Source organism: Oryctolagus cuniculus, chromosome 3 (genome assembly GCF_964237555.1).
Source record: "Oryctolagus cuniculus chromosome 3, mOryCun1.1, whole genome shotgun sequence".
NCBI classification, from domain to species: Eukaryota; Metazoa; Chordata; class Mammalia; order Lagomorpha; family Leporidae; genus Oryctolagus; species Oryctolagus cuniculus.
Genome location: NC_091434.1, coordinates 44,520,179 through 44,547,086, shown reverse-complemented (window position 1 = coordinate 44,547,086; position 26,908 = coordinate 44,520,179). Strand labels below are relative to the sequence as shown.

General features: G+C 37.3%; 1 protein-coding gene across 1 annotated transcript in view; it reads right to left on the bottom strand.

Annotated features, from left to right (window-relative positions):
- Window positions 1-26,908, bottom strand: part of DNAH7 (dynein axonemal heavy chain 7) — a gene marked incomplete in the record, with an annotated part of 367,056 nt that overhangs the window by 62,547 nt on the left and 277,601 nt on the right. Inside the window, 3 exon segments of the mRNA XM_070070446.1 lie at window positions 7,619-7,954; window positions 8,681-8,814; window positions 18,235-18,425. Of these exon segments, the coding sequence (XP_069926547.1) occupies window positions 7,619-7,954; window positions 8,681-8,814; window positions 18,235-18,425 (661 nt within the window).

Here is a 26,908-nt window from a genome sequence, read left to right as displayed (position 1 = left end):
CACCTGTGGCGCCAACATCCCATATGGGCACGGGTTCTAGTCCTGGTTGCTTCTCTTCCAGTCCAGCTCTCTGCTGTGGCCCAGAAAGGCAGTGGAAGATGGCCCAAGTCCTTGGGCCCTGCACCCGCATGGGAGACCAGGAGGAAGCACCTGGCTCCTGGCTTCAGATTGGCATAGTTCCAGCCATAGCAGCCATTTGGGGGGTGAACCAACAGAAGGAAGACCTTTCTCTCTGTCTCTCTCACTTTCTAACTCTATCAAATAAATTTTAGAAAAAGTTCTATAAAAATAAAACAAAGAAATGGTGGTGGGAAAATTGGATTTCCACATGTAAAACTATGAAGCAGGTCCCCTACCTTACACCTTATACAAAAATCCACTCAAAATGGATTAAAGACCTAAGTTTATGACCCTATACCATCAAATTATTAGAGAACATTGGAGAAACCCTGCAAGACATTGACATAGGCAAAGTATTCTTGGAAAGACACCAGAGGCACAGGTAATCAAAGCCAAAAGTAAGAAATGGGATTACATCAAATTGAGAACTTTCTGTATTGCAAAAGAAACATTCAAGAAAGTGAAAAGGCAACCGACAGATTTGGAGAAATGATTTGCAAAGTATGTAACTGATAAAAGATAATAACCAGAATATATAAGAGCTCAAGAAACTCTGCAACAACAAAATAAACAATCTAGTTAGGAAATTGGCAGAGGACTTAAACAGATATTTTCCAAAAGAGGAAATCCAATGGTTAATAGACACATGAAAAAATGTTCAGGATCACCAGTCATCAGTGAATTGCAATTCAAAACCACAATGAGGTTTCACCTCACCCCAGTTAGAACGGCATTCATGCAGAAATCAACAACAAATGCTGGTGAGGTCGTGGTGAAAATGGTACCCTAATCCACTGTTAGTGGTAATGTAAACTGGTAAAACCACTATGGAAGACAGTTTGGAGATGCCTCAGAAATCTGAATATAGACCCAGCATATGACTCAGCGGTTGCACTCCTGGGAATTTACCCAAGGGAAATTAAATCAGCAAGTAAAAGGGTTATCTGCACCCCCATGTTTACTGCAGCTCAATTCACAATAGCTAAGACATAGAATCAACCTAAATGCCTGTAAACCAAAGACTGGATAAAGAAATTATGGGAAATGTACACTATGGAATACTACATGGTGGTAAAAAAATGAAATATGGTCATTGGAAACAAATGGATGAATCTGGTAAATAATCCATTTCCAAAGGGACAAATAGCATAGGTTCTCCCTGATCTGTGATAACTAATAACTAATAGAGCACCTAAAAGGAAATCTGTAGAAGTGAAAATGACACTTTGAGAAGCAATGATGTGAACAGCCTTTGTCTTGACTTTCAAGGAACATTTTTGGTTTCTTTTTTTCCTTCATACTATTTGTTGAACTCTTTACTTAACCTAGAGTTAATCATATGTGTAGAAAGTCAATTGAGAATGGATGTCAGTAAAAAATAAGAGTGGGAATAAGAAAGGGGGAGGAAGTTTGTAACTGTAAAGCTGTATAATTCTGCATACATTCCTATGGACTTCTTTTTTTAAAAAAAAGATTTATTTATTTGAGAAGAGTTACAGACAGTGAGAGGGAGAAACAGAGAAGGGTCTTCTGTCTGTTGGTTTACTCCCCAGTGACCGCAACGGTCTGAGCTGTGTCAATCCAAAGCCAGGAGCCAGGGGCTTCTTTCTGGTCTCCCATGCGGGTGCAGAGGGCAAGGACTTGGGCCATCCTCTACTGCTTTCCCAGGCCAGAGCAGATAGCTGGATTGGAAGAGGAGCAGCTGGGACTGGAGCCGGGGCCCATATGGGATGCTGGCACTGCAGACAGAGGATTAACCTACTATGCCACAGTGCCAGCCCCTTCTAAGGATACAGTTTTTAAAACTTGCCATGGGATCCTTAATCCTCTTAAGCTGGATGGTAAAAATGCCATCTTAATCATTAAAGTGGTCATCTTAAGTGTTAAAGTGAACATATAGATGGGATTAAGTGTTAAAGAGATCATATAAATAGGATCAAGTGTCTGGTAATAGTAATAGATAGAATTAAAAAGGAAAGAATGTTCCATTCCTCAATATAATCAAAGCAATTTATGAAAAACCCACGGCCAGCATCCTATTGAATGGGGAAAAGTTGGAAGCATTTCCACTGAGATCTGGTACCAGACAGGGATGTCCACTCTCACCACTGCTATTCAATATAGTTCTGGAGGTTCTATCCAGAGCTATTAGGCAAGAAAAAGAAATTAAAGGGATACAAATTGAGAAGGAAGAAGTCAAACTATCCCTCTTTGCAGACGATATGATTCTTTACTTAGAGGATCCAAAGAACTCTACTAAGAGACTATTGGAACTCAGAGAGGAGTTTGGCAAAGAGGCAGGATATAAAATCAATGCACAAAAATCAACAGCCTTTCTATACACAGGCAATGCCATGGCTGAGAAAGAACTGCTAAGATCAATCCCATTCACAATAGCTACAAAAACAATCAAATACCTTGGAATAAACTTAACCAAGGACGATAAAGATCTCTACGATGAGAATTACAAAATCTTAAAGAAAGAAATAGAAGAGGATACCAAAAAATGGAAAAATCTTCCATGCTCATGGATTGGAAGAATCAACATCATCAAAATGTCCATTCTCCCAAAAGCAATTTATAGATTCAATGCAATTCCAATCAAGATACCTAAGACCTTCTTCTCAGATCTGGAAAAAATGGTGCTGAAATTTATATGGAGGCACAAGAGACCTCGAATAGCTAAAGCAATCTTGTACAACAAAAACAAAGCCAGAGGCATCACAATACCAGATTTCAGGACATACTACAGGGCAGTTGTAATCAAAACAGCATGGTACTGGTACAGAAACAGATGGATAGACCAATGGAACAGAATTGAAACACCAGAAATCAACCCAAACATCTACAGCCAACTTATATTTGATCAAGGATCTAAAACTAATTCCTGGAGCAAGGACAGTCTATTCAATAAATGGTGCTGGGAAAACTGGATTTCCATGTGCAGAAGCATGAAGCAAGACCCCTACCTTACACCTTACACAAAAATCCACTCAACGTGGATTAAAGACCTAAATCTACGACCTGACACCATCAAGTTATTAGAGAACATTGGAGAAACCCTGCAAGATATTGGCACAGGCAAAGAATTTCTGGAAAAGACCCAGGAGGCACAGGCAGTCAAAGCCAAAATCAACTATTGGGATTGCATCAAATTGAGAAGTTTCTGTACTGCAAAAGAAACAGTCAGGAGAGTGAAGAGACAACTGACAGAATGGGAAAAAATATTTGCAAACTATGCAACAGATAAAGGGTTAATAACCAGAATCTACAAAGAGATCAAGAAACTCCACAAAAACAAAACCAACAACCCACTTAAGAGATGGGCAAGGACCTCAATAGACATTTTTCAAAAGAGGAAATCCAAATGGCCAACAGGCACATGAAAAAATGTTCAAGGTCACTAGCAATCAGGGAAATGCAAATCAAAACCACAATGAGGTTTCACCTCACCCCGGTTAGAATGGCTCACATGCAGAAATCTACCAACAACAGATGCTGGCGAGGATGTGGGGAAAAAGGGACACTAACCCACTGATGGTGGGAATGCAAACTGGTCAAGCCACTATGGACGTCAGTCTGGAGATTCCTCAGAAACCTGAAGATAACCCTACCGTTCGACCCAGCCATCCCACTCCTTGGGATTTACCCAAAGGAATTTAAATTGGCAAACAAAAAAGCAGTCTGCACCCTAATGTTTATTGCAGCACAATTCACAATAGCCAAGACCTGGAACCAACCTCAATGCCCAACAACGGTAGACTGGATAAAGAAATTATGGGACATGTACTCTTTAGAATACTATACCGCAGTAAGAAACAACGAAATCCAGTCATTTGCAACAAAATGGAGGAATCTGGAACACATCATGCTGAGTGAAATAAGCCAGTCCCAAAGGGACAAATACCATATGTTCTCCCTGATTGGTGACAACTGACTGACACCAAAAAGGAAACCTGTTGAAGTGAAATGGACACTATGGGAAACGGTGACTTGATCGGCATAGCCCTGACTGTTAATGAACAACTTAATACATTATCCCTCTTGGTAGTTTTTTTTTCTGTTATACTTAATACTACTGGTTTAATTCTGTAATTAATACACAGTTATTTTTAAGTGTTGAAAATTAACTGAAATGTGATCCCTGTTAAACATAAGAGTGGGAATAAGAGAGGGAAGAGATGCATAATTTGGGACATGCTCAAGCTGACTTGCCCCAAATGGTAGAGTTAGAAACACACCAGGGGATTCCAATTCAATCCCTTCAAGGTGGCATGTACCAATGCCATCTCACTATTCCAAGTGATCAATTTCAGTTCACAATTGATCATAATGAAAGGACTAAGAGTCACAGGGAGCACATAAACAAGTCTAGTACCTGCTAATACTAACCAATAGAATAAATAAAGGGGAGAGTGATCCAACATGGGAAGCGAGATACTCAGCAGACTCATAGAATGGCAGATGTCCTAAACAGCACTCTGGCCTCAGAATCAGCCCTAAAGGCATTCGGATCTGGCTGAAAAGCCCATGAGAGTATTTCAGGCATGGAAAGCCAAGACACTCTGGCAAAAAAAAAAAAAAAAAAAAAAAAAAAAAACAACCTAAATGAAAGATCTCTGTGAGTGAGATCCCAGTGGAAAGAACAACTCTTCAAAGAAGGAGGTACCTTTCTCTGAAGGGAGGAGAGAACCTCCACTTTGACTATGACCTTGTCTAAACAAGATAAGAGTCGGAGAACTCAGAGGGCTTCCATAGCCTTGGAAACTCATGACTGGAGCATAGGGAGATTACTGATGCCATAGACAGGAGTGTCAATTGGTAAAGTCAACAACAGGAGTCACTGTGCACTTACTCCTCATGTAGGATCTCTGTCCTTAATGTGCTGTACATTGAGATTTAATGCTATAACGAGTACTCAAACAGTATCTTTACTTAATGTATACTAAACTGATCTTCTGTAAAAAAAAAAAAAAAGACATTAGCAATTCCCAACTTGACTCTCACTGGGATTAAACATGACAATAGGTCTGATCTGATTTCATCATCATTTAAAAAATCATCTATTATTTTTCATTTTATGTTTCTGTGTGGGAGCAAACTGTTGAAATCTTTACTTAATGTATACTAAGCTGATCTTCTGTATATTAAGAGAATCGAAAATGAATCTTGATGTGAATGGAAGGGGAGAGGGAGTGGGAAAGGGGAAGGTTGCGGGTGGGAGGGACGGTATGGGGGGGAAGCCATTGTAACCCATAAGTCGTACTTTGGAAATTTATATTTATTAAATAAAAGTTAAAAAAAAATTACTGTCAAAAAAAAAAAAAAGGAAAGAATGTTCCAACATGGCAAGGAGTCCACACAGCACACTCATAGAATGACAATTGCTTTAAGTAGCACTCTGACCTCAGAATCAGCCCTTAAGGCATTCTGGTCTGGCTGAAAAGCCCATGAGAGCGTTTCAGGCATGGAAAATCAAGACACTGTGACAAAAAATATCCTACATGAAGGGTCTCTGTGAGATATACCCCAGTGTAGAGAATGGGACATCAAAGAAGGATGTACTTTTCTCTGAAGGGAGGAGAGAACTTCCACTTTGCTTATGGCCTTGTCTAAACAATGACAGAGTTTTTGGATTCAAAAGGCTTCCAAAGCCTATTCTACTCATGTCAAGTGCCTTGAATGATTACTGATGTCATATATAAGAGTATTAATTATTAAATTAACAACAGGACTAACTGTATATTTCCCATGCAGGACTTCTGTCTTTAATGAGTTTTATAATGAGAACTAACTATAAAACTTGTTCTCATTTGTATCTGTATGCATGTGTGTGTGTGTGTGTGTGTGTGCAAATTGCAGAAATCTTTACTTGGTATAGAGTTGGGCTTCTGTGTAAAGATTTAATTGAAAATGAATGTAAATTGAGAATGGGACTGGGAATGGGAGACAGAATAGGAGGTGGAGTGGAAGTGGCTGTGGGAAGGCAGGTATGGTGGGAAGAATCACTATATTCCTAAAATTGTACTTACAAATTTATACTCATTAAATAAAAAGGTTTCTTTGTGAGAAACAAAGAATAACCACTCAGGAAAGTAAGGTGTACTCAGGAACAAAAAAGGGTTACTGAGGGCCCCCTGACCTAGTGATTTGAGCTCATACTGGTTATTTTTCTCTAACATGCAGATGCCCAGAAATAGGAGCAAAAAATTTACATAGTAGTGATATAATGGTAGTGATTTTTCTTTAAACATTTTATCATGTTGATGTTCAATTATGTAAAACTGTGGAGGAATTTTACAGTAGAAACCCATGTTCCCATCATATAAGATAACAATTTCTCAAGGAGGATAATTTGAAATCAATGTTTTGTTATTGGCATTTTTATTGTATGTGAAAATAAGGGGAAAGATATAATGATCTCTTAAGAAATTCATCATACAGAAAAAAGCTTTAAACTCTATCATCATGCATTTCTTCCTGAGGAACAGCCCTTCTTTTCCCCCTCTCATGAGCAGATACCTGAAATTTTTTACCAAGCCCAAAGTGATAGCTTTAAATCTGTATTAGTCTCATAATCAAGCCTGTAAAGTAATGAATAGTATTAACCCCCAAAATTGTTATGCCTAAGCATATTTAAAACTTTAGAAATTTACTGAAATATATGAAAGGAATTCAGTTCACATTTAGGAGAAATGAGCATATTGGATTTCTAATAAATAATTCCTAACTGTGAGTGACAAGTTTTAAACTCAGTTTCCTTACTGGGTATGAACAGTCAAGAGATTGACATATCTAGGTTTGTATTGATCAAAAGGTTATAAAGGCTGAAGGTTGTAACTATTATCTTTGTTTGAAAACTAATTTTATGTTCGACTCTATTAAAAACTTATTTAAATACCAAACTAAAATTATCTCACTGATAATAAATCAAATTAATATTCTCTCACAGTTTACCATTAAGTTTTAATTCCATTGCTTATTATAAAAACCATCAGTAAAATAAGGTATTTTATGTAAATAACACACAAGAAAGATCTGTTTACCACAAATAATCATGATCAAATTTGGGTTTCTTACTTTGATACTTGAGAGAAATTTCACGTGTGTGAGTGCGTGCGTGTGTGTGTGTGTGTTCTGAAATGTGAATTTGCAACTTTTGGAATACAGATTTATAAAGAGTAGCAGTCATATCTTTTGGGGGGTATTAAATACTCTTTCCATACTTCCAAATACTAATATATTTTACAAATGATAAATGGAGGCAAATGTTTCCTCTTTCTAGAATTAATCATAATCCTATATCTCTGTAAATAATTTCTCAGCAGACTAAATTTTGAACACATCAGTTCAATCTGTAACTCTCAAGTTTATTTCTGGTATAATGATTAATCAAGCTTATGTTAGATAAGTGACTAAAATGCTCACAACATTGTGAAGCATCAATGAAATCCACAAATGGCAATATTTAGTATTAATTAGTATTTTCTTTACATACCTTTTTGGTAAATTTTCTGATTTTTCTGAATTTTCAATAGACAGGATGAAGAGGTTAATAAACCAGGTCAGTGAATATTGGTACATGGGTTCAATGTTAGCTAAATCAGCAATAGAAAAAAACAGGATGGAGGAATGGACGGCAATAGGGCGATAGCCCATGCGGGTGGCATCGATTTTCTTCTCTGTCTCTTCAGCTACTTCCTGCTTTTGAGAAATCTCATTAGCTAAAGCCTTGGAGGAAGATAATATCTTAATAGCAGTTTCATCTTCTAATATATTGCCTTCTGAAGATGAAAGAACTTCTAAAATTTTGTCTTCTATTTCTTTTAACTGCCTGGAATAAAACACATTTTCCCAGAAGAAAAGAAATAATTTAAAATCACTTCATGTATATGTTCTTTTGCCAGAAACAAAGAGCTTGTAACCTTAAAAAATGCATTACATTGTGACAAATATCCATAACGGTGATGTTGTATAATTAATTTCTTATCTTGCAAAATGTCACAAAGGCAGGTCTTTCTGCTCCAATTCCCTTTCTAACAATCATTTATGTGGTAGCTAAAGAGAAATATGGCAAACCAATCTACACCATCAAGTATCTTAGCTTAGAGTGAACAGACAGTATCACTCCATTTACTTTCAGAAATTTTATATGACTTAGAGAGCTTTACCCTTTCTGCATATGATGCAGATATTATGAGCAGAGTGGGACACAACATATTCTTTCATAATATGCTCCAGTGAAAAGAGGTAGCTTCAGCTACGTAATGAATACTGAAACTTTTGCACTAAAACTTGCTGAAGAATTGAGAATACATTGCACTGATTTGTGACAGGTCTTCTATTTCTCCAGTGCCTGTGAACTTGTATCTAAATATTTACTCAGTAATCTAATTTTCTAAATTAACATAGAAGCATCATGATTTCTTACATTGACTTCTTAAATTTTCTCATTCAGTGTACCTATTAAATCTAACTAAATCATTAAAATGTAATTAAATCTATTCTAAGTGATCTCAGAACAAATAAGAATAATTTTATGTTTTATGATGTTTGAAACCTTTTGTTTTCAGCTCCTTGTAATATCAAAGCTTGCTTTTCTTCTTCAAGGTCTGGCCTTTCTCGTGCCACCACAATTCCCAGAAGCTGATCTTGCATTCCCTCTGAAGTTATCATGAAGTTTAATAATGTTACCTATAGGTGAAAGAATATATAAAACTGCATCATTATTTTTATTGGGGAAGCCTTTCACTATATACCTCAAGTTCTGACCATAAAATAGATTCTACTTACTATAGTATGTGTCAAAGTGGAATCTGGAGAGATGACCATCAAAGACACAGGCAACCATGATTGTCAGATAAAAACGTATTAAAGTTTGTCATAATCAGAAGTGTAATACTTCAGAGGATTTGTTTTGTCATAAATACATTCTCATTTCAATATGGCTTGATTTTAGACAACTGTTATATCAAAACCAATTAGAATAGGCTTGGAAGCCATCCTTCACATTGGCTGGATTACTTGATTTACATTGTAAGGATCCCAGGGATGTCAAAGGCAAAGGAAGCCTTACAAAATGGGTTAAGAGGAATAAGTACACTGTAATTAGTTGTCATGGATGTAAAGGATTTTTATAACATGATAATTAGCCACTATTGTGCACTAAGGAATTTACATTTTAACGATGTCCATCAAGAGGTTGTCTGCTAATGCCTGCTTCTTTCAGGTCAGACCTCTCTGTTGCCCATATTTTAAAATTCCCCCTCTCTTTGTTCTTTCTCATAAATATGTAAACAAACTTGGGTCTCTCATTAAAAAGCAACAAACAAACAAATATATCATTCTATTGCTGTCATAATAGTTTCTAGCTATGGAATGATCTCTTTCTGTGCACTGAAACTACATTTATTGAAAATTTACTTATATATGCTGTCTGCATCCACCCTCTGCTCCACTGCTTGCCTCTGTGTACCTATCAATACACACAACGGTAAATCATAGAAACTTTCTGGCTCTGGTCATCAATGAAGCCAATAAATATGTATTTGTCCTGGGTTTCACTTGAAATACTAGATTGTCTGTTTTTCAATCTTTTGCAGTTTGCCTGCTCTTATTTCTTGAGCTATTTTCTTCACGTATGTCTTAAGCAACACCTCCCACTGCTCCCCTTCATTTGCCTTCCATTGTAGTTTTTTTAATGTTTATTTTTGTTTACTTGAAAGGGGGAGAGAGATCTTCCACCTATGCTGCTGTTACACTCCCCATATGCCCACAACAGCCAAGTCTGGGTGAAGTCAAAGCTGGGAGATTGGGACTCAAATGCCCTGAGAGAGTCCCAGGTTGTAACTTAACCTGTAGTGCCCTGCCTGATGTGCCTTTCCTTTTAGTTACTTGAAACTGATCAAGGAATCTCATAGGCAGCAACTCATATGAAATGCCTCTCCATGACTGAACGTTTATTATACTTGGACATCCTTCCTCTTCCTACCCACTAAATCCATCCAGTCATCAATGTGCAGATCAAGTGTTATCACCTCTTGGTCACTTCCAGACAATGTATTCTGTCCCCACCTCTACCCAGGCTACTACTTCCTATACTTCTTAACTGCTCACAGCACACATTACATTGTAAGTAATCATGGGTTTATTTATCTCACTTATAATCTAGAGTGAGAATAACTTTTGCACAGGACTGGTTTCTATTTGATCTCACAGCTAGCTCTATTGACTGGCACAGAGTAATGCTCCCTGCACACTTATTGAATGAACAATCAAGATGTCAGTGTTCTTTCTCTTCTCATGGAGATGCTTTCTGCTTTTTATTTCCTAAAACTTCAGGCATTTTGTGATTATTCCCTAAGGCATTGCATATGGGGGGGGGGGGGAAATAAACAGCACCAATGAATCCTGCTCTAGGCAATAAAGAGGAATAGGATACAGTTTGACCCCTGCCTGAATGGAATGTTAGTCTAATTGAGCAATCAGTACAAACACCATTCAATGGGAGGTTTCTGATTAGTGTGAAAGGAATGTGAAAGTTGTCAGAATCAAAATGGGCTTGCCTGTGTCAACCCTAACAAAAATAAATAAATAAAACCAGCAGGTTATGAGAAAAGGGTTCTTTTGTAAAATTACCTGATAGTAACTATCACAAAACTCTGCCAGAACCACAGCATTATATAGAGGCCACCACAACCTTTTACAAAAAGCTTTTCTACAAGAACATCTGCCCAGCAACTATCTTGTTCAACCCCAGACTAGCATCACCCTGGTTATAGTATTGTGGGTAAAGAGTACTGTTTCAAAATATCTGATGTAATCCTCATTTTTGCCTTTAAATAACCTGCCTTACCTCAACCTCCTTGAATATGCTGCACATGGTTTGCTAATGCATGCATATTCCGATTGCAATGCTCTGCCATTCCCAAGTAGAATCATTATTCTTTACAGAATGAAGCTCTCTCCTTGTCTGTCTTGTTATTTAGGCTGACACTGGTAAGCATAACGTGCTGAAGAAGTGTAGAGGAAGGCTCCTAACTCAGGTCTAGGGTCAAGGAGGATTCCTCCTAGTGAAGGACTTAAAACTTACAGGGTGATTAGTAGTTACTGATGAGAAAGAAAAGGCAACATTATAAACTGGAAGGTTTCAACTTTGGAGGCTTGCTGGAGTCTCCTATGGAATCTAAAAGCCAGTGGTGTCTGGGTTCCATCTCCAAAGAATCTATTTAATCAATTTATAATGTTGCCTGGGAATTGGGGAGGTCTAAAGTCTCTCCAGGTGATTTTAATGTGTAGCCAGGGTTGGGAATGATTACTTCTGGTGAAGGAAACAGGGCAGACAACAACAAAGAATAAGATAAAGGCAAGGCACTTCAGGGCAACATGGGAAATTCATGGTTCTAGCAGATCAGTGAAAAGTTTGCAGGCAGAACCCAAAGAGGATTCTTCATGTATAATGGGCAATAGTAGATGAGAATGTTTTGTCATGTGTATTTGAAAACTCAATATTCACTGGCAACAAGATTAGAGATGCTAGTTTCTTAACCTTGAAAATATTGCAAAAATTTCTGCTACTACCATAATCTATCAGAGGTGATATTATTTGCTCCAATTTCCATTGTTTCCTTAATGAAAGGAGAATCCTTAATGGAGAGCTCCCTTGTAAACCCAAGTAATAGCACTGAACTCTATATGTGAGTGACTATTGTGTTCAAAAGTTTAAAATATTTTTATGTCACAGTTTATCTAGATTGCTATAAAATTGCCATCCCTACATCTGACATTTTTTAAACCAGAACTTTGAAACAGGAGAATTAGTAGAGAAGAAACCAAAAAGTTCAATAGGCAAACAACCCACATGTAGCAGGTTATAATCAACAAACATAACACACAGGTTATTGATAAGGATTGTTTACATAGCACAAGTGTCCTTGTTTTTTATGTTTTATTTCTCACAACGTACAGCTGGTCTAAAAAGCTGAAGAGCACTTTGTGTGGATTAGAGAAACATGTTGTCCAGTTGCAGACTCAATGCCTACAAAAGAGCTCAGGATTAGATTTGAGCCTTTTTCAACTCCATCTCTGTGCAGGTATAAACTGCACAGCCATGGAAGTAGCCACTATGCTTCATCCTAAGGAGGGACAATAGGGTAAAAAAAGGAAGGACAAAAAATAATATTTTTCTGATCTCAAGGAATTCTTCTGCATCTTTGGTGATTGTGTTGGATTTGTAGATTGCTTGCATTGCACACACAAAGATTTTCTTTGCTCCAAACTGGAATAGGTAATGATCAGTTACTTTTGCTGCTCTTCTCTATTTTCAGTCTTGGTCTTCTCCTGTATGTATTCTTTTCCTGGTTATTGAATGAGAGACATCATGTTTCCCTGCCTTTCCTTGTAAAAGAATACTTCCTCTATATGGACAGAGTAGTTTTGTTGTTTGTAAGAAAATTTCCTATCTGTAATTTGGTAAATACAAAACATCACCAAAGTACAATTAGGAAGATGGTTCCTTTCTCCCCCACAAACCCAGGCAGACTTTCCATGGTGGACCCTGGAAATCACTAATAATGAAGTGATGGACATAATCATAAATTTAGATGAGATGATAGGCAATTCTTGAAATTGAGAAATTTGGAAAACTCAAAAATCATTGAATAATTCTCAGTTGGCATTTATCCATGGAAAATTATAATTTAAGTTTTAAGACATTTTTTTCTGTTGGCATTAGAAATCAAGTATACATTTCTTTTAATCCAAAACCCATAGGCTCAATGTTAGCAAATTGCATGTTTTATAATTTACACTTCATTGTGTTCAGCCACCAGAAGGTACTTACTCAAATTCCATTAATGTTGGATCTTTCAAAATCAAGACTTTGGAAATCTAGCTATTTATTCACAAATGAACACTAAAAATCATGTGAATATGGTCTCATAATTTTATTTTCATTTAGACTCAAAAGGATTATTAGCAGCATGAAACCATCCATTGGGTGATTTGAAAGAAAAAGGTACATAAAAGATCCTAAAAATAAGCTCAAGAGGAAGTATTCTAAATTGTAAATGAAAGCCAGGAATTGCCTCACCATGTTTTCTAATCCCTGTTTAATCACTCCCAGCAATTAAAAATAATGAAGCAATAAGACACTCTAGGGATCTTAAGGATTTCAATACTGAATCATAGATCAGTTTCCTCCCTACAGCGTTTTATGAGTTCTACTATAACCAGTTATTAGTAAAATAAGAATCACCTATGTTATTTGTGATTTTTTTTACATATTTTACTGAAAAGTAAAAAAGGTTTTCCATGTCATTTAAATTCTTTTTTATCACAGCTTTGAAATTTTACCATTTCCCCTTATGCTTCCATTCTTTTCGACTAACATTTAAAAGTCAAATAATAATGCTAATAGTCAATTTCATATGGCACTATCCACTGAAACTGATTCCAAGTATTTTACATAGATTAACTTGATTAGTCTTCACATCATTCTATGACATACAGACTTTCATTATTCCTGTTTTACAAATGAAGTAATTGAGTCACAGAATGGTTAAATGATATCTTAAGAATCATACATCTGGCAAATGATACAGCTGGGAGTCAAACCAATCACTGGCACCTGAATCTATGCTGTTTACTACTACTGAATGTTTCCTTTTCCAATAGGTAAGAACAATAAATATATTTTTAGGTGTTTAGAAAACATATTGTATTTTAATTCATTAACAACAAAGGCCAATAATTTACATATTTTAACATTCTATTTTGAAAATTAAATTCTAGTGTAAATCCAACTTTCCACCCATCTTCCTGGCATCCTGAATGCCTTTTCTCCATGTGTCCTTAACTCTAAGCTTTCAGTATGCATTGTAGCTCTGCTACATCTTCCTATTCACTTTGCTCACACATTACTATAGTTACAATGCCAACATAATGAGAGCAGAGATCATGATTATTCATCTTGGAGGCTACGAATTATGCCACTTTAATTCTTCCTCTGCCTCTCTGCAGAGAAATGCCTATGTTAAATAATAAAGGAAAGCATATGAATTCATAGGATCAATGTTTTCTCTCCACGTAACTTTCCAAGTGTGAATAAGTATTTCTGAATGCTCTTCCCTGTGTGCTTCTGTAAGTGAAAGTGATCCTTACAATTATTGATGGGGAGCTCCCAAGATGGCAGAGTAGGAAGGGAGCTTACTGCTCTTGTCTAGGAGAAGACAGTTTAAAAACAGTGGAGAGAGTGTAGTCTCAGGGAAGCAATAGGGAGAAAATGGCAGAGGAAACTCTACAAGTCTACACAAATTAGAGGGACAGAGTAGACCTCCTTGGAGGGCGTGGATGACCACAACTCAGGACCCTTCAGCCAAGAGCATCTGTACCCACATTGGAGAGTGAGGTGAGAGCAGACTGCAGCAGCCGAAGCCACTGGTGATAAAGCTGCAGGAAGAGCCCAGAGGGAATCTGGCTTGGAGCTCTCTGGGGGATAGTGTACCTGCCAAACTAGAGGAGGAAAAAAAGGAGGGGCACATTTCTCTCTCCCCTATCATCCTGCAACAGCATCCTGTAACAAGTGGATAGAAAGCGGGCATCATTTTGGATTTACATAACAGCTGTGCCAGCTCGTGTCCGCACCCAGCAACCCGCTGAATGGAGACTCCTGACTCTAGTAGGGAGAACTAACAGGGGGGCTGAGCTTGTGACTGTGGGAGGTTTGTGTTCTGGGGCTGTGAAAAAACTGAGGATGTGTGGGAGGGCTCAGGGTGTGTCTGGGACTTTGGGCAGTCACCGTGGAAGGCGCCACATGCTCAGGGCTCCCTGGTTACCTGGTGAGGGACATTGCTGGGGAATTTGGAGCAGAATGGATGAATATTAGACCCACTGGGGCTAGTGCTGAGGCACTGGTCTCCTTTGAGGAGAGGAGCTCAGCTGAATAGAATAAACCTACCCTCTTATTAAAAAAAAGAGGATATTTACCACGCCAAACCTGTGTGTCACCTTAGACATGCCCTTTACCTTGGAGAACTCAACATAGCTCCCTGGCCACATCCACCACACACCTCTAGGTACTGACCGAAAGTAGACATTCCACTAACAATCACAAACACTGTCCAAAATAAAAGCTTCCACAGTGAAAAAAACAAAGAAGGAACCAAGGAGTATCTCCACAAATGCCAAATAACAAATGCACATATTCAAGAAACAAGAATAAAGAAGACAACATGACATCCCCAAAAGAACACAACACTTCAATATTAGATTGTGAACATGATGAGATTGAAGAAATGCCAGAAATGGAATTCAAAAAATGATCATAAAATTACATAAGTAATCAGAAGCAAATCCTTGAACTAATGAAATCCATACATGACATGAAAGAAAATTTCTCCCTTGAAATTGAGATCTTAAAGAGAAATCAAAATGAAATGAAGAGTTCAATAGAATAAATAAAAATGCAGTGGAAAGCCTTAACAACAGAATCCATGAAGCAGAGGAAGAATATCTGAATTAAAGACAAAGCACAGGAAATTGTACAATCAGACTAAAAATAAGAAGAAGAAATTAGAAAACAAAAAACACTGTTGGGAATCCACAGGATACTATCAAATGACCCAACATACGGGTTCTAGGAATTCCTGAAGAAATGGAAAGACAGAAGGATTAGAAAGACTTTTTAGTGAAATAATAATGGAACATTTCCCTAAATTGGAGAAAGAAAGGGATATACAAGTATAAGAAGCACATAGAACTCCTAACAGACATGTCCAGAAAAGATCTTTACCATGACACATTGTAATCAAATTCTTCACAGTAAAACATAAAGAAAATATTCTAAAAAATGTGCACAAGAAAACACCAGATGACTTTCAGAAGATCTCCTAATAGACTAACAGTGGACATCTCATCAGAAACCCTACAGGCTAGGAGAGAATGGCCAGCATCACCTTAATTCCTAAACCTGAACATGATGCACTTAAGAGAACTACAGATCAACTTCTCTAATGAATGTAGATGTGAAAATCAGAAAGATCATCAGCCCAGACAAAGTGGGATTAATCCCATGTTTATTGCAGCTCAATTCACAATAGCTAAGAGATGGAATCAACCTAAATGCCTATCAGCTGAAGACTGGATAAAAAATAATGGGATATGTACACTATGGAATACTACAAAGTAATTTAAAAAAATGAAATCCAGTCATTTCTAACAAAATGGAGGAATCTGGAAAACATCATACTTAGTGAAATAAGCCAGTTCCAAAGGACAAATACCATTTATTCTCCTTGATCTGTGATAATAGAGCACTTAAAAGGAAATCTGTGGAAGTGAAATTGACACTTGGAGAAATAATAACTAGAACAGCTCTTATCTTGACTGTCAAGGGACAGTTTTTTTTTTTCTTTTTTTTTTCTTCAGAATATTTGTTGAACTCTTTACTTAACCTAGAGTTAACCATATGTGTAGAAAGTCAATTGACGGTGGATCTTGGTAAAAAATAAGAGTGGCATAAGAGAAGGAGGAGGAAGAATGTAACTATAAAGCTGTATAATTCTGCATACATTCCTATGGACTTACTTTTAAGGATACATTTTCAAAACTTGCCATGGGACCCCTTATCCCCTTAAGCTGGGTGGTAAAAATGCCATCTTAATCGTTAAAGTGATCATCTTAAGTGTTAAAGTGAACATATAGATGGTATTAAGTTTTAAAGTGATAATATAAATAGGATCAAGTGTCTGGTAATAGTAATAGATAGAATTAAAAAGGAGAGAATGTTCCAACATGGCAAGGAGTCCACACAGCACATTCATAGAATGACAATTGCTTTAAGTAGCACTCTGACCTCAGAATCAGCCCTGAAGGCATTCTGGTCTGGCTGAACAACCCATGAGAGCGTTTCAGGTATGGAAAGCCAAGACACTGTAACAAAAAGTGTTCTATATGAAGGATCTCTGTGAGAGATACTCCAGTGTAGAGAAGGGGCCATCAAAGAAGGATGTATTTTCTCTGAAGGGAGGAGAGAACTTCCACTTTGCTTATGGCCTTGTCTAAACAATGACAGAGTTTTTGGATTCAAAAGGCTTCCATAGCCTAGTCAGATTGTGTCAAGAGCCTTAGTGGTCACTGATGTCATACATAAGAGTGTTAATTGTTAAATTAACAACAGGCGTCACTGAGCACTAACTTCCCATGCAAGACCTCTGTTGTATTATCAAAGTTAACTGCAAAACTTGTTCTCAAATAGTTTTGTGTGTGTGAGTTATGAAAATTTTTGAAATCTTTACTTGGTATAGAGTTGGGATTCTGTGTATAAAATTAATTGAAAATGAATCTTAATGGAGAATATGACTGGGAAAGGGAGAATGTGGAGGAGGGGTGTTGGGAGTATGTGTGGGAGAGCAGATATGGTGGGAAGAATAATGATATTCCTAAAGTTGTACTTATGAAATTTGTATTCCTTAAACAAAAGGTTTCTTTGGGGAAAAAAGTGATCCTTCCTGAATTAGTGATTTATTCATTCCACATTTTTAGATGTTAACAAAGTCTAAAAACTAGGGATAAAATACAGGGCAGTGTGATCCCTAAACTTCCAGGAGTTCAGTTGCAGATCAATGTATAAAGTAATTTTAGTGACTGACTGAAACTTTACTCTTTAAAGGAAATCTTAGTAAATTAAAAGAATGGTGATTGAAAATCAGTTCTTTAATTACATAAAATCAGATAGCAGTATCCTTAGTTTGAGAAAGAAGAATGGAGCTCTGTTTCTGAATTCCAGTTGTAATAATTAGCATATTATCATTTATGACAAAGAAAGTAAGTGAATATGTCACCTCTTTTTAACAATGAAAACCAGGTATAATATCAAATAAAAATTAAATTCTTATGGTCTTTGTTCACCAAATATTGAAGGTTCATTTATTACTTACATACACACAAAATAGCAACATATAGGAATTATTACAGCAGTTTCAGAAAATGGCTAAAAAAGGAAAAAAATCAACTTTTCCTAGGAAGATTTGTTTTTACTATTCAGGAGGAAAATACAGTCACTAATTATAAAATAATTATAAAATTTGATAAAGGAAAATTCATTTAGATACTGGCCTTTACTGATGTTTCAGGAAGATAATGAGGATTTCTTAGCTTGGTGGTAATATAGAAGCGGAAGTCAGGAGCATATTCAATTGTGGAATCCCCAAGCCGTATACATGTGCTGCCACCCTGCTTAAAGGTTTGTTTTAGTAGAAGAGGTTCCAAAATAGGATCTAGTTCTTCTCCAACATTTTCTAGCAACACTAGGGGTAAAACCAGAAAAGACTTAATGTTATTTTAGATTCTACTACAAACATTTAACCTTCTAAGTTCTTTCAACTGCATAAATTGCTTTTGTTACCAGATACCTATCAGATCACTTTTATCTTCTAAATTTAGAGAAATGTTCCCTCAAAAATAATTGCATGCCTGTGGGAAGGTGGGTCTACATGCACATCTTGTCTGCTTCCAAATCCCTTAGCCATAGTCCTGTTCAGTGTTCCTTGCATGGCTGGGATTCACTACACAATGATGGCAGTGAATCAATTAATCCACTTCACCAGAGAAAAAGCATTTCCATTTGTAGTTATTCAAATGGTTACTAAATGAAATTACACTTCATTTAATTATAAACATAATTATTGTACAACACGTGGGAGATACAGGAAAATATCTAAAAGTAGAAAATTACCTCTAATTAGATTTTCTTAATCTTTCCCTCCTCTAAGTATTTTACATGATTGACTCATGCTATGTATAGGTTGACAGAAAACTATGTATGGTATGATAATTTTTTTTCTCTTCGGTATTGTTTAACTCATCTTTTCCCATATGTGGTTGAATCTAAACAATATATCAAAATTGGAATCTTTATTATTCTGGTTGACATTATAGCATAAATATTCCTCCATGTTATTAAAAACTTTAATACAAATGCTTTTAGTTATTGTAAAATACACTATCATATTAATGTTCTCTCATTTTTTTTTTAGAGAGAGAGAGACAGAGAGAAATGTCTTCCTTCCATTGGTTCACCCCCCAAATGGTCGCTACGGCCGGCGCGCTGTGCCATTCTGAAGCCAGGAGCCAGGTGCTTCCTCCTGGTCTCCCATGCGGGTGCAGGGCCCAAGCACTTGGGCCATCCTCCACTGCCTTCCTGGGCCACAGCAGAGAGCTGGACTGGAAGAGGAGCAACCGGGACAAAATCCGGCGCCCCAACCGGGACTAGAACCCGGTGTGTCGGCGCCACAGGAGGAGGATTAGCCTAGTGAGCCGTGGCGCCAGCCTCTCATTTTTTAAACCAATGATTTATTATTAGATTATAGAACATTTACTGTTTTGAATACAAGCACTATATATAAAACTCTGAATTTTAGAATATTTTCTTCTGACAGCATTCTACAGGGGGTATTCCTGGATTAAAGATGAGTGACATTGTGAGGGCTCGTAATACATTTGTAATGTTAAATTTTTGTATCTTGGTGTTTGAGGTACTATTGTAGCCAAACCTAGATCAGGGTACTTTGCAGGAGTTCCTTGAGGATATGGAAATGCCATCTGGATGGGAAGGAAGGACCTCAGGACACTGAGATGGCAGGTATTTGGATCTCTATTGCAGTGAAAGTGCAAACATATTCCTCCTTACTACAGGTTACTCTTGGCTGACTGAATTCCTAAAATTGTTTTCTGGCCAATTTCCTCCACTGAGGAGATCTTAGCCAAAGAAGTCATGTCAGATTATTTTTAAACTCATTTTTATTTTCTGCTTGCATAATTATTTTTCATGTTTAAATAATATAAGTGTAACACAAAGCATTAATTATGCTAATCTACTATTTAAGTTGCCTCCATTTTCCCACTCTTATTAATAATGATACAGTGAATATCTTTTTGAATAAACCTTTGTGGTCAGTTTTGATTACATAACCAGGCAGGATTCCTAGAAGTAGAATTAATGGTCAACAGTAACGGACATTTTATAAACTACTTATGTTGCCTAATTACTTTCCCTCCAAGTTGTAGAGAGTTAGTGTTACAATGAATACTCATTTTGTTGTTTGCTTTTAATCTTATTTTCTCATAATAACACCGTACTTACAAATGCTGGATATCTTACTAGCATTATATTTACTCTACAACTCTAAAAACCATGGACTATTATTACCCTAGTTTTGCAGATCAAATATACAGAGGCAAGAGAAATAAAAATTATAGTTAAATCAGCTAGTAAATTAAAAAAAAAAAGATATGAACTAGGCATTTGGCTCCTTACATGATTTTTTATATGATGTTGTTAGCCTTAAGTACTATGCTTTTAATTTTCACAAGTGCTAACTCATTTTCAATATCTGCTTGTATAAAATAATTATTTTTCACAGTTAAATTTGACTATATCGCAATGTTTTAAATATGCTCATTATCTATTATGTAGTTGGCTTCCATTTCTTTCCACTGTTGTTAATAATGCTATTATTAACAGTAGGGTGTTCTTATGGTGCTTAGCTGCTCTTTGGTTAATTATTTTTTCTTCTAGACACTGTATATTAATATATTTGCCCATTTTTACATCATAGGGGATGTTAGGCTCAGTTGCAAGTATAAGAACCCCCCAAATAATAGTGATGTCAACACAGAATTTATTTCTCATGTAAAGATGGAATCCTTTAAGGATAATACGTGAGTGATCTAGGTACAAACCATCTTGCTACTTTACTATTATGATTTTGACTGACCAACATGGCCTTTTCAATCACATTCATATTCTAGCCATCAGAAAGAAGTAAGAAACAGAAAAAAGCAGAAATGTCTTTTAAGTATATTTCATGGTAGTTACAAAAGGCACTTCTACTTACATAATACAGGCATCTGACCAAACTCAACCATCATCAGGTGACTATACACAGTCATAGCAGAGGTTAAGAAATACAGATCTGCACCCCAGTTAAAATGGCTCACATTCAGAAATCTACCAACAACAGATGCTGGCGAGGATGTAGGCAAAAAGGGACACTAACCCACTGTTGGTGGGAATGCAAACTGGTTAAGCCACTATGGAAGTCAGTCTGGAGATTCCTCAGAAACCTGAATATAATCCTACCGTTCGACCCAGCCATCCCACTCCTTGGAATTTACCCAAAGGAAATGAAATTGGTAAGCAAAAAAGCTGTCTGCACATTAATGTTTATTGCACCTCAATTCACAATAGCTAAGACCTGGAACCAACCCAAATGCCCATCAACAGTAGACTGAATAAAGAAGTTATGGGACATGTACTCTATAGAATACTATACAGCAGTCAAAAACAACGAAACCCGGTCATTTGCAACAAGATGGAGGAATTTGGAAAACATCATGCTGAGTGAAATAAGCCAGTCCCAAAGGGACAAATATCATATGTTCTCCCTGATCAGCGACAACTAACTGAGCACCAAAGGGGAAACTTGTTGAAATGAAATGGACACTATGAGAAACAGTGACTTGATCAGCTCTTGTCCTGATGGTTGATGTACAATGTAATACTTTATCCATTTTAGTATTTTTTTTTTGTTCTAGTACCATTGGTTGAACTCTATAATTAACACACAATTATTCTTAGGTGTTTAAATTTTAACTGAAATGTGATCCCTGTTAGGAATTTGGAAAACATTATGCTGAGTGAAATAAGCCATTCCCAAAGGGACAAATACCACTTGTTCTCCTTGATAGGTGACAACTAACTGAGTACCAAAAAGGAAACCTGTTAAAGTGAAATGAACACTATGAGAAACGGTGACTTGATCAGCCCTCACCCTGACTGTTGATGAGCAACTTGATATGTTATCCCTCTTAGTATTTTGTTTGTTTGTTCTACTTAATACTTTTGGTTGAATACTGTAATCAATACACAATTCTTCTTAAGTGCTGAAACTTAACTGAAAAGTGATCACTGTTAAATATAAGAGTGGGAATAAGAGAGGGAAGAGATGTGCAATTCGGGACATGCTCAAGCTGACTTACCTCAAACGGTAGAGTTAGAAACATACCAGGGGATTCCAATTCAATCCCATCAAGGTGGCATGTACCAATGCCTTCTCACTAGTCCCAGTTATCAATTTCTGTTCACAATTGATCATAATGATAGGACTAAGAACCAAAGGGATCACATAAACAAGGATAGTGTCTGCAAATACTAGCTGATAGAATCAAAAAGGGAGAGAATGATCCAACGTGGGAAGTGAGATACACAGCAGACCCATAGAATGGCAGATGTCCTAAACAGCACTCTGGCCTCAGAATCAGCCCTTAAGGCATGCGGATCTGGCTGAAAAGCCCATGAGAGTATTTCAGGCATGGAGAGCCAAGACACTCTGGGGGAAAAAAAAAAAACCTAAATGAAAGATCTCCATGAGTGAGATTCCAGTGGAAAGAATGGGTCATCAAAGAAGGAGGTACCTTTCTCTGAAGGGAGGAGAGAACTTCCACTTTGACCATGGCCTTGTCTAAATATGATCAGAGTCAGTGAACCCAGGGGGCTTCCATAGCCTTGGCAGCTCATGACAAGAGCCTAGGGTGATTACTGAGGCCATAAACAAGAGTGTCAATTTGTTAAGTCAACAACAGGAGTCACTGTGCACTTACTCCTCATGTAGGATCTTTGTCCTTAGTGTGCTGTACATTGAGATTTAATGCTATAACTAGTACTCAAACAGTATTTTTCACTTTATGTTTCTGTGTAGGAGCAAACTGTTGAAATCTTTACTTAATGTATGCTAAACTGATCTTCTGTATATAAAGAGAATAGAAAATGAATCTTGATGTGAATGGAAGGGGAGAGGGAGTGGGAAAGGGGAGGGTTGAGGGTGGGAGGGACGTTATGGGGGGGAAGCCATTGTAATCCATAAGCTGTACTTTGGAAATTTATATTCATTAAATAAAAGTTTAAAAAAAAAGAAATACAGATCTGGACTCTGAGTGCAGTGTACCTACATTATACAGGGTGCTAATGAAATGGTGAGCAGATGTCAGGGGAAAATCAGAACTCTTTGCTAAAACAAGTTTAGACTCATAAGGTTTATGAACTTTAATTTTTAAAATTGTAGCAAATATTTCCTCCAGTTTTGGGTTTATTTGAAAAATTTTGTTACATTTCTTCATGTGGTTTAATATTTGTTATAGATATTTCCAAACCTTTTTCAAAAACAAACATTACAATGAACCTACTCTACCAATTATTTGGCTTTAACTCCTGAAAAATTAAACAGTCATCTCATCATGTAGTATTCACAAACAAATCCTAGACATCATAAATCTTCATTTGTGGCCGGCGCCGCGGCTCACTAGGCTAATCCTCTGCCTTGCGGCGCCGGCACACGGGGTTCTAGTCCCAGTCGGGGCGCCAGATTCTGTCCCGGTTGCCCCTCTTCCAGGCCAGCTCTCTGCTGTGGCCAGGGAGTGCAATGGAGGATGGCCCAAGGCCTTGGGCCCTGCACCCCATGGGAGACCAGGATAAGTACCTGGCTCCTGCCATCAGATCAGCACGGTAAGCCGGCCGCAGCGCACCAGCTGCAGCGGCCATTGGAGGGTGAACCAACAGCAAAGGAAGACCTTTCTCTCTGTCTCTCTCTCTCACTGTCCACTCTGCCTGTCAAAAAAAAAAAAAAACAAAAAAAAAAAAAACAAAAAAACAAAAAAAAACTTCATTTGCAGGAGCTGGCATTGTGGTGAAGCCATGCCTGTGGTGCTAGCATCTCATATCAGAGCACCATTTGAAGTCCTGGCTGCTCCATTTCTGATCCAGTCCCTGCTAATGTTCCTGGGGAACGCTAATGGAAAGGCAGAGTGACAGAGAAAGAAAGGGATTTTCCATCTACTGTTTCACTCACCAAATGGCTGCAACAGCCAGGGTGGGACCAGGAGGAAGCCAGGAGCCCAGAACTCCATCCTGGTCTCCCACATTGGTGGCAGGGGCCCAAGTACTCAGGCCATCTTCTGCTGCTTTTCCAAGCGCATTAGTAGAGCTTGGTAGTGGAGCAGCCAGGACTTTAGCTAGGGCTCCAATATGGGATTCCCACATCATAGGTGATGGTTTAACACTGGCAACAGGTAGCACTGGGCCAGAGCCAAAGCCAAGAGCTAGACATGCGACCCAAGTCTCTCATGTGAGTAGCAGGAACCCAGTTTCTTCAGCTATCACCACTGTGTTCCAGGATCTGTGTTATCAAGAAGCTGGAGTTAGGAGCCAGAATCAGCAGTCAAACCTAGGTACTCCAATGTGGATGCAGGCATCTTAACTGCTAGAAAATTCTTAGAAAATCCTTTCACATCAAAGGACTTTTTATTTGGTACTTACAACTTCTCTTGTTTCATATTTTATTCTTTAATTCATCTAGATTTTTCTTAGGTTTCTAGCTATGAATTATCTTCATTACCCTAGGTGAGACTTCAAATTAATCAAAAAATTCTTCTGCTTATTATGTTCAACTGTAGCATATTATATTTAAAGTACACTCAACAATTTCTGAGCACCTATTAAGTGGCTGTAGGTAGGAAACAAGCAGTCACTTACATAATAATAATGGCATTAGTTGACATTTGTAAAAGCTTACAGATGTCCAGGTCACAGATGTCAAGATGTCACAGAAAAAGAGGTATTTGTGTTGTATCTTAAAAGATGAAATTTAAAGGCATTCACAAGAAGAAAAGAAGAGAACAGCCAGAGACTAAGACTTGTAAAACAAAACTAGGTTGTTGTAAGTGTTGCCCGCTCCTAAATACCCTGCACTCCCATCTCTAATCTAGATTACACCTGTAATCTCAGTTGGCCTCTTCAAATGGATAAGCTCCATGAAAGCAGAGACCAAGTACATCTTGTTTGTACTGTGTTTTCTGTGTCTATAACAGTACCTGATACACGGTAGGTATAAAGGAGTTGTTCTTTATATAAATGAACAAATAAATAAGCAAATACAAGAAACATTAAGCTAGAAATAGTTGTATATTCTTGATTTGTTATATACAATGGGAAGACAAAGTAAAGTTTTCAGAGATAAATAAAGAAGGCACAGATATGAAAGATGCTGCATTGATGTGAAGATGTTTTCACAGATTAAGTAGAGAGTCATTCAAAGATGTTTACAAATTGATTAATTTGTTGGCAAAATTTATGTGACTAATATTCTATATATACCTTATGCAATGGTATAGCTAGTATCTTTATTTTTGTCATAGATGCACCTTTATTTTATTTTTTAAAATTTTATTTTATTTATTGAAATGCAGAGTGAGACAGACAGACCCACCAACAGAGATCTTTCATCCGCTGTTTCACTCCCCAAATGCCTACAACACTCAGAGCTGAGCTTGGCCAAAGTCAAAAGCCTGGAACTCAATCTGGTTCTACCACATTGGTGGCAGGGACCCAGGTTCTTGAGCCATCAACCTGCTGTCTCCCAGGGTGTGCATGTAGGAAGGTGGACTGGGAGTGGGACAAGGACTTGAACTCAGGTATTCTAGTACAGGGTGCTGGTGTCCTGAGCAGTCACATGCCCACCCCTATGTCTTTGTTTTCTAGAATACTGGCTTTCAAACCTTTCTTTTTAAAGCAGGATACTTTTTTCTCCCTGAGGATCTTACTTTAAAACTCAATACAAAAAAATAAAATAAAAATAAAAAAAGGAGGCCTGACCTGTTGAAGTAGAGGCAGGTAGGTGATATAGGTGACAACCTCTGCCTCTGCAACCCAGGCTGCCTGTGAAGGACAACAGATCAAAAGCCACTGTCCCTGAATAGGCCAGTATCTAAAGATAACCTCTTCAGTGGAGAGTCTTCCACCGCCTATGTTTTACAGCTATAATGGCAAGCAGTTCATTTACTTGATGGTAAAATACAAAAATAGCTATAAAACCTTCCATCTTTTCTCTTTCTATAAGAGAACACAATTTTTCACTTCTCTGATGATTAATGTTAGAAAGTATTTATAAATAGTCATTAAACATTTTAAAAGCACACTCATATTTTATTCCAAAAAGTAGATTAAATCAACTGAAAGCAAGCCTTGTCATGTGACACAGTAAGCACCGGACTGAGGCTTGTGGACTACTTTTAGCACTCCCATTAATTGGCTATACAGTCTTGGTTAAGCCATTAGAATTATCATTCTCTAATGCTTTACTTGCCTTGTTAATAAGATGAACTGGCTGGAATTGATTGGAATTTTTATTTTGTGGCTACAATTCAAAGAAATACATTTTAAATCTTGACTTAGTACACACATATAAATACAAAACTTAAACAAAAATTCCCTGAAATAATACTTGTTCTTACTCTGTACCGTGCAGTTTAATACGTTCCAGTCCTTCCTGCTGCATTTCATTAACACAATGTTGGTCATGACCGAGTACCCTGGCATTCTCTCTGATAGCTGTGACCCATTTGAAAAACACTTGACAGATATCCTCAATGAACTTTTTGAAGAACCCTCTTATATGCATGTGTGTATATAAACATAAAATTTTGTAGGTAGACTTGGATTTTTTTTCATTTCATGTTTACCCTAACAAGAACCTAACAGCAATTAATATGTGAAGGCTAATTCATTATTAATATGTACAAATAACATATCTGTAACACTACCAGGTATATTTATTATGGTTCTTCCATATTGTACTAGCCCTAATAGTAGTGAGACTTATACTTTTTCTGGGACTAACCACACATATGCTGTAGCTTCATAAGTGTTTACATTTATAGTTATATAAATAGCTACATA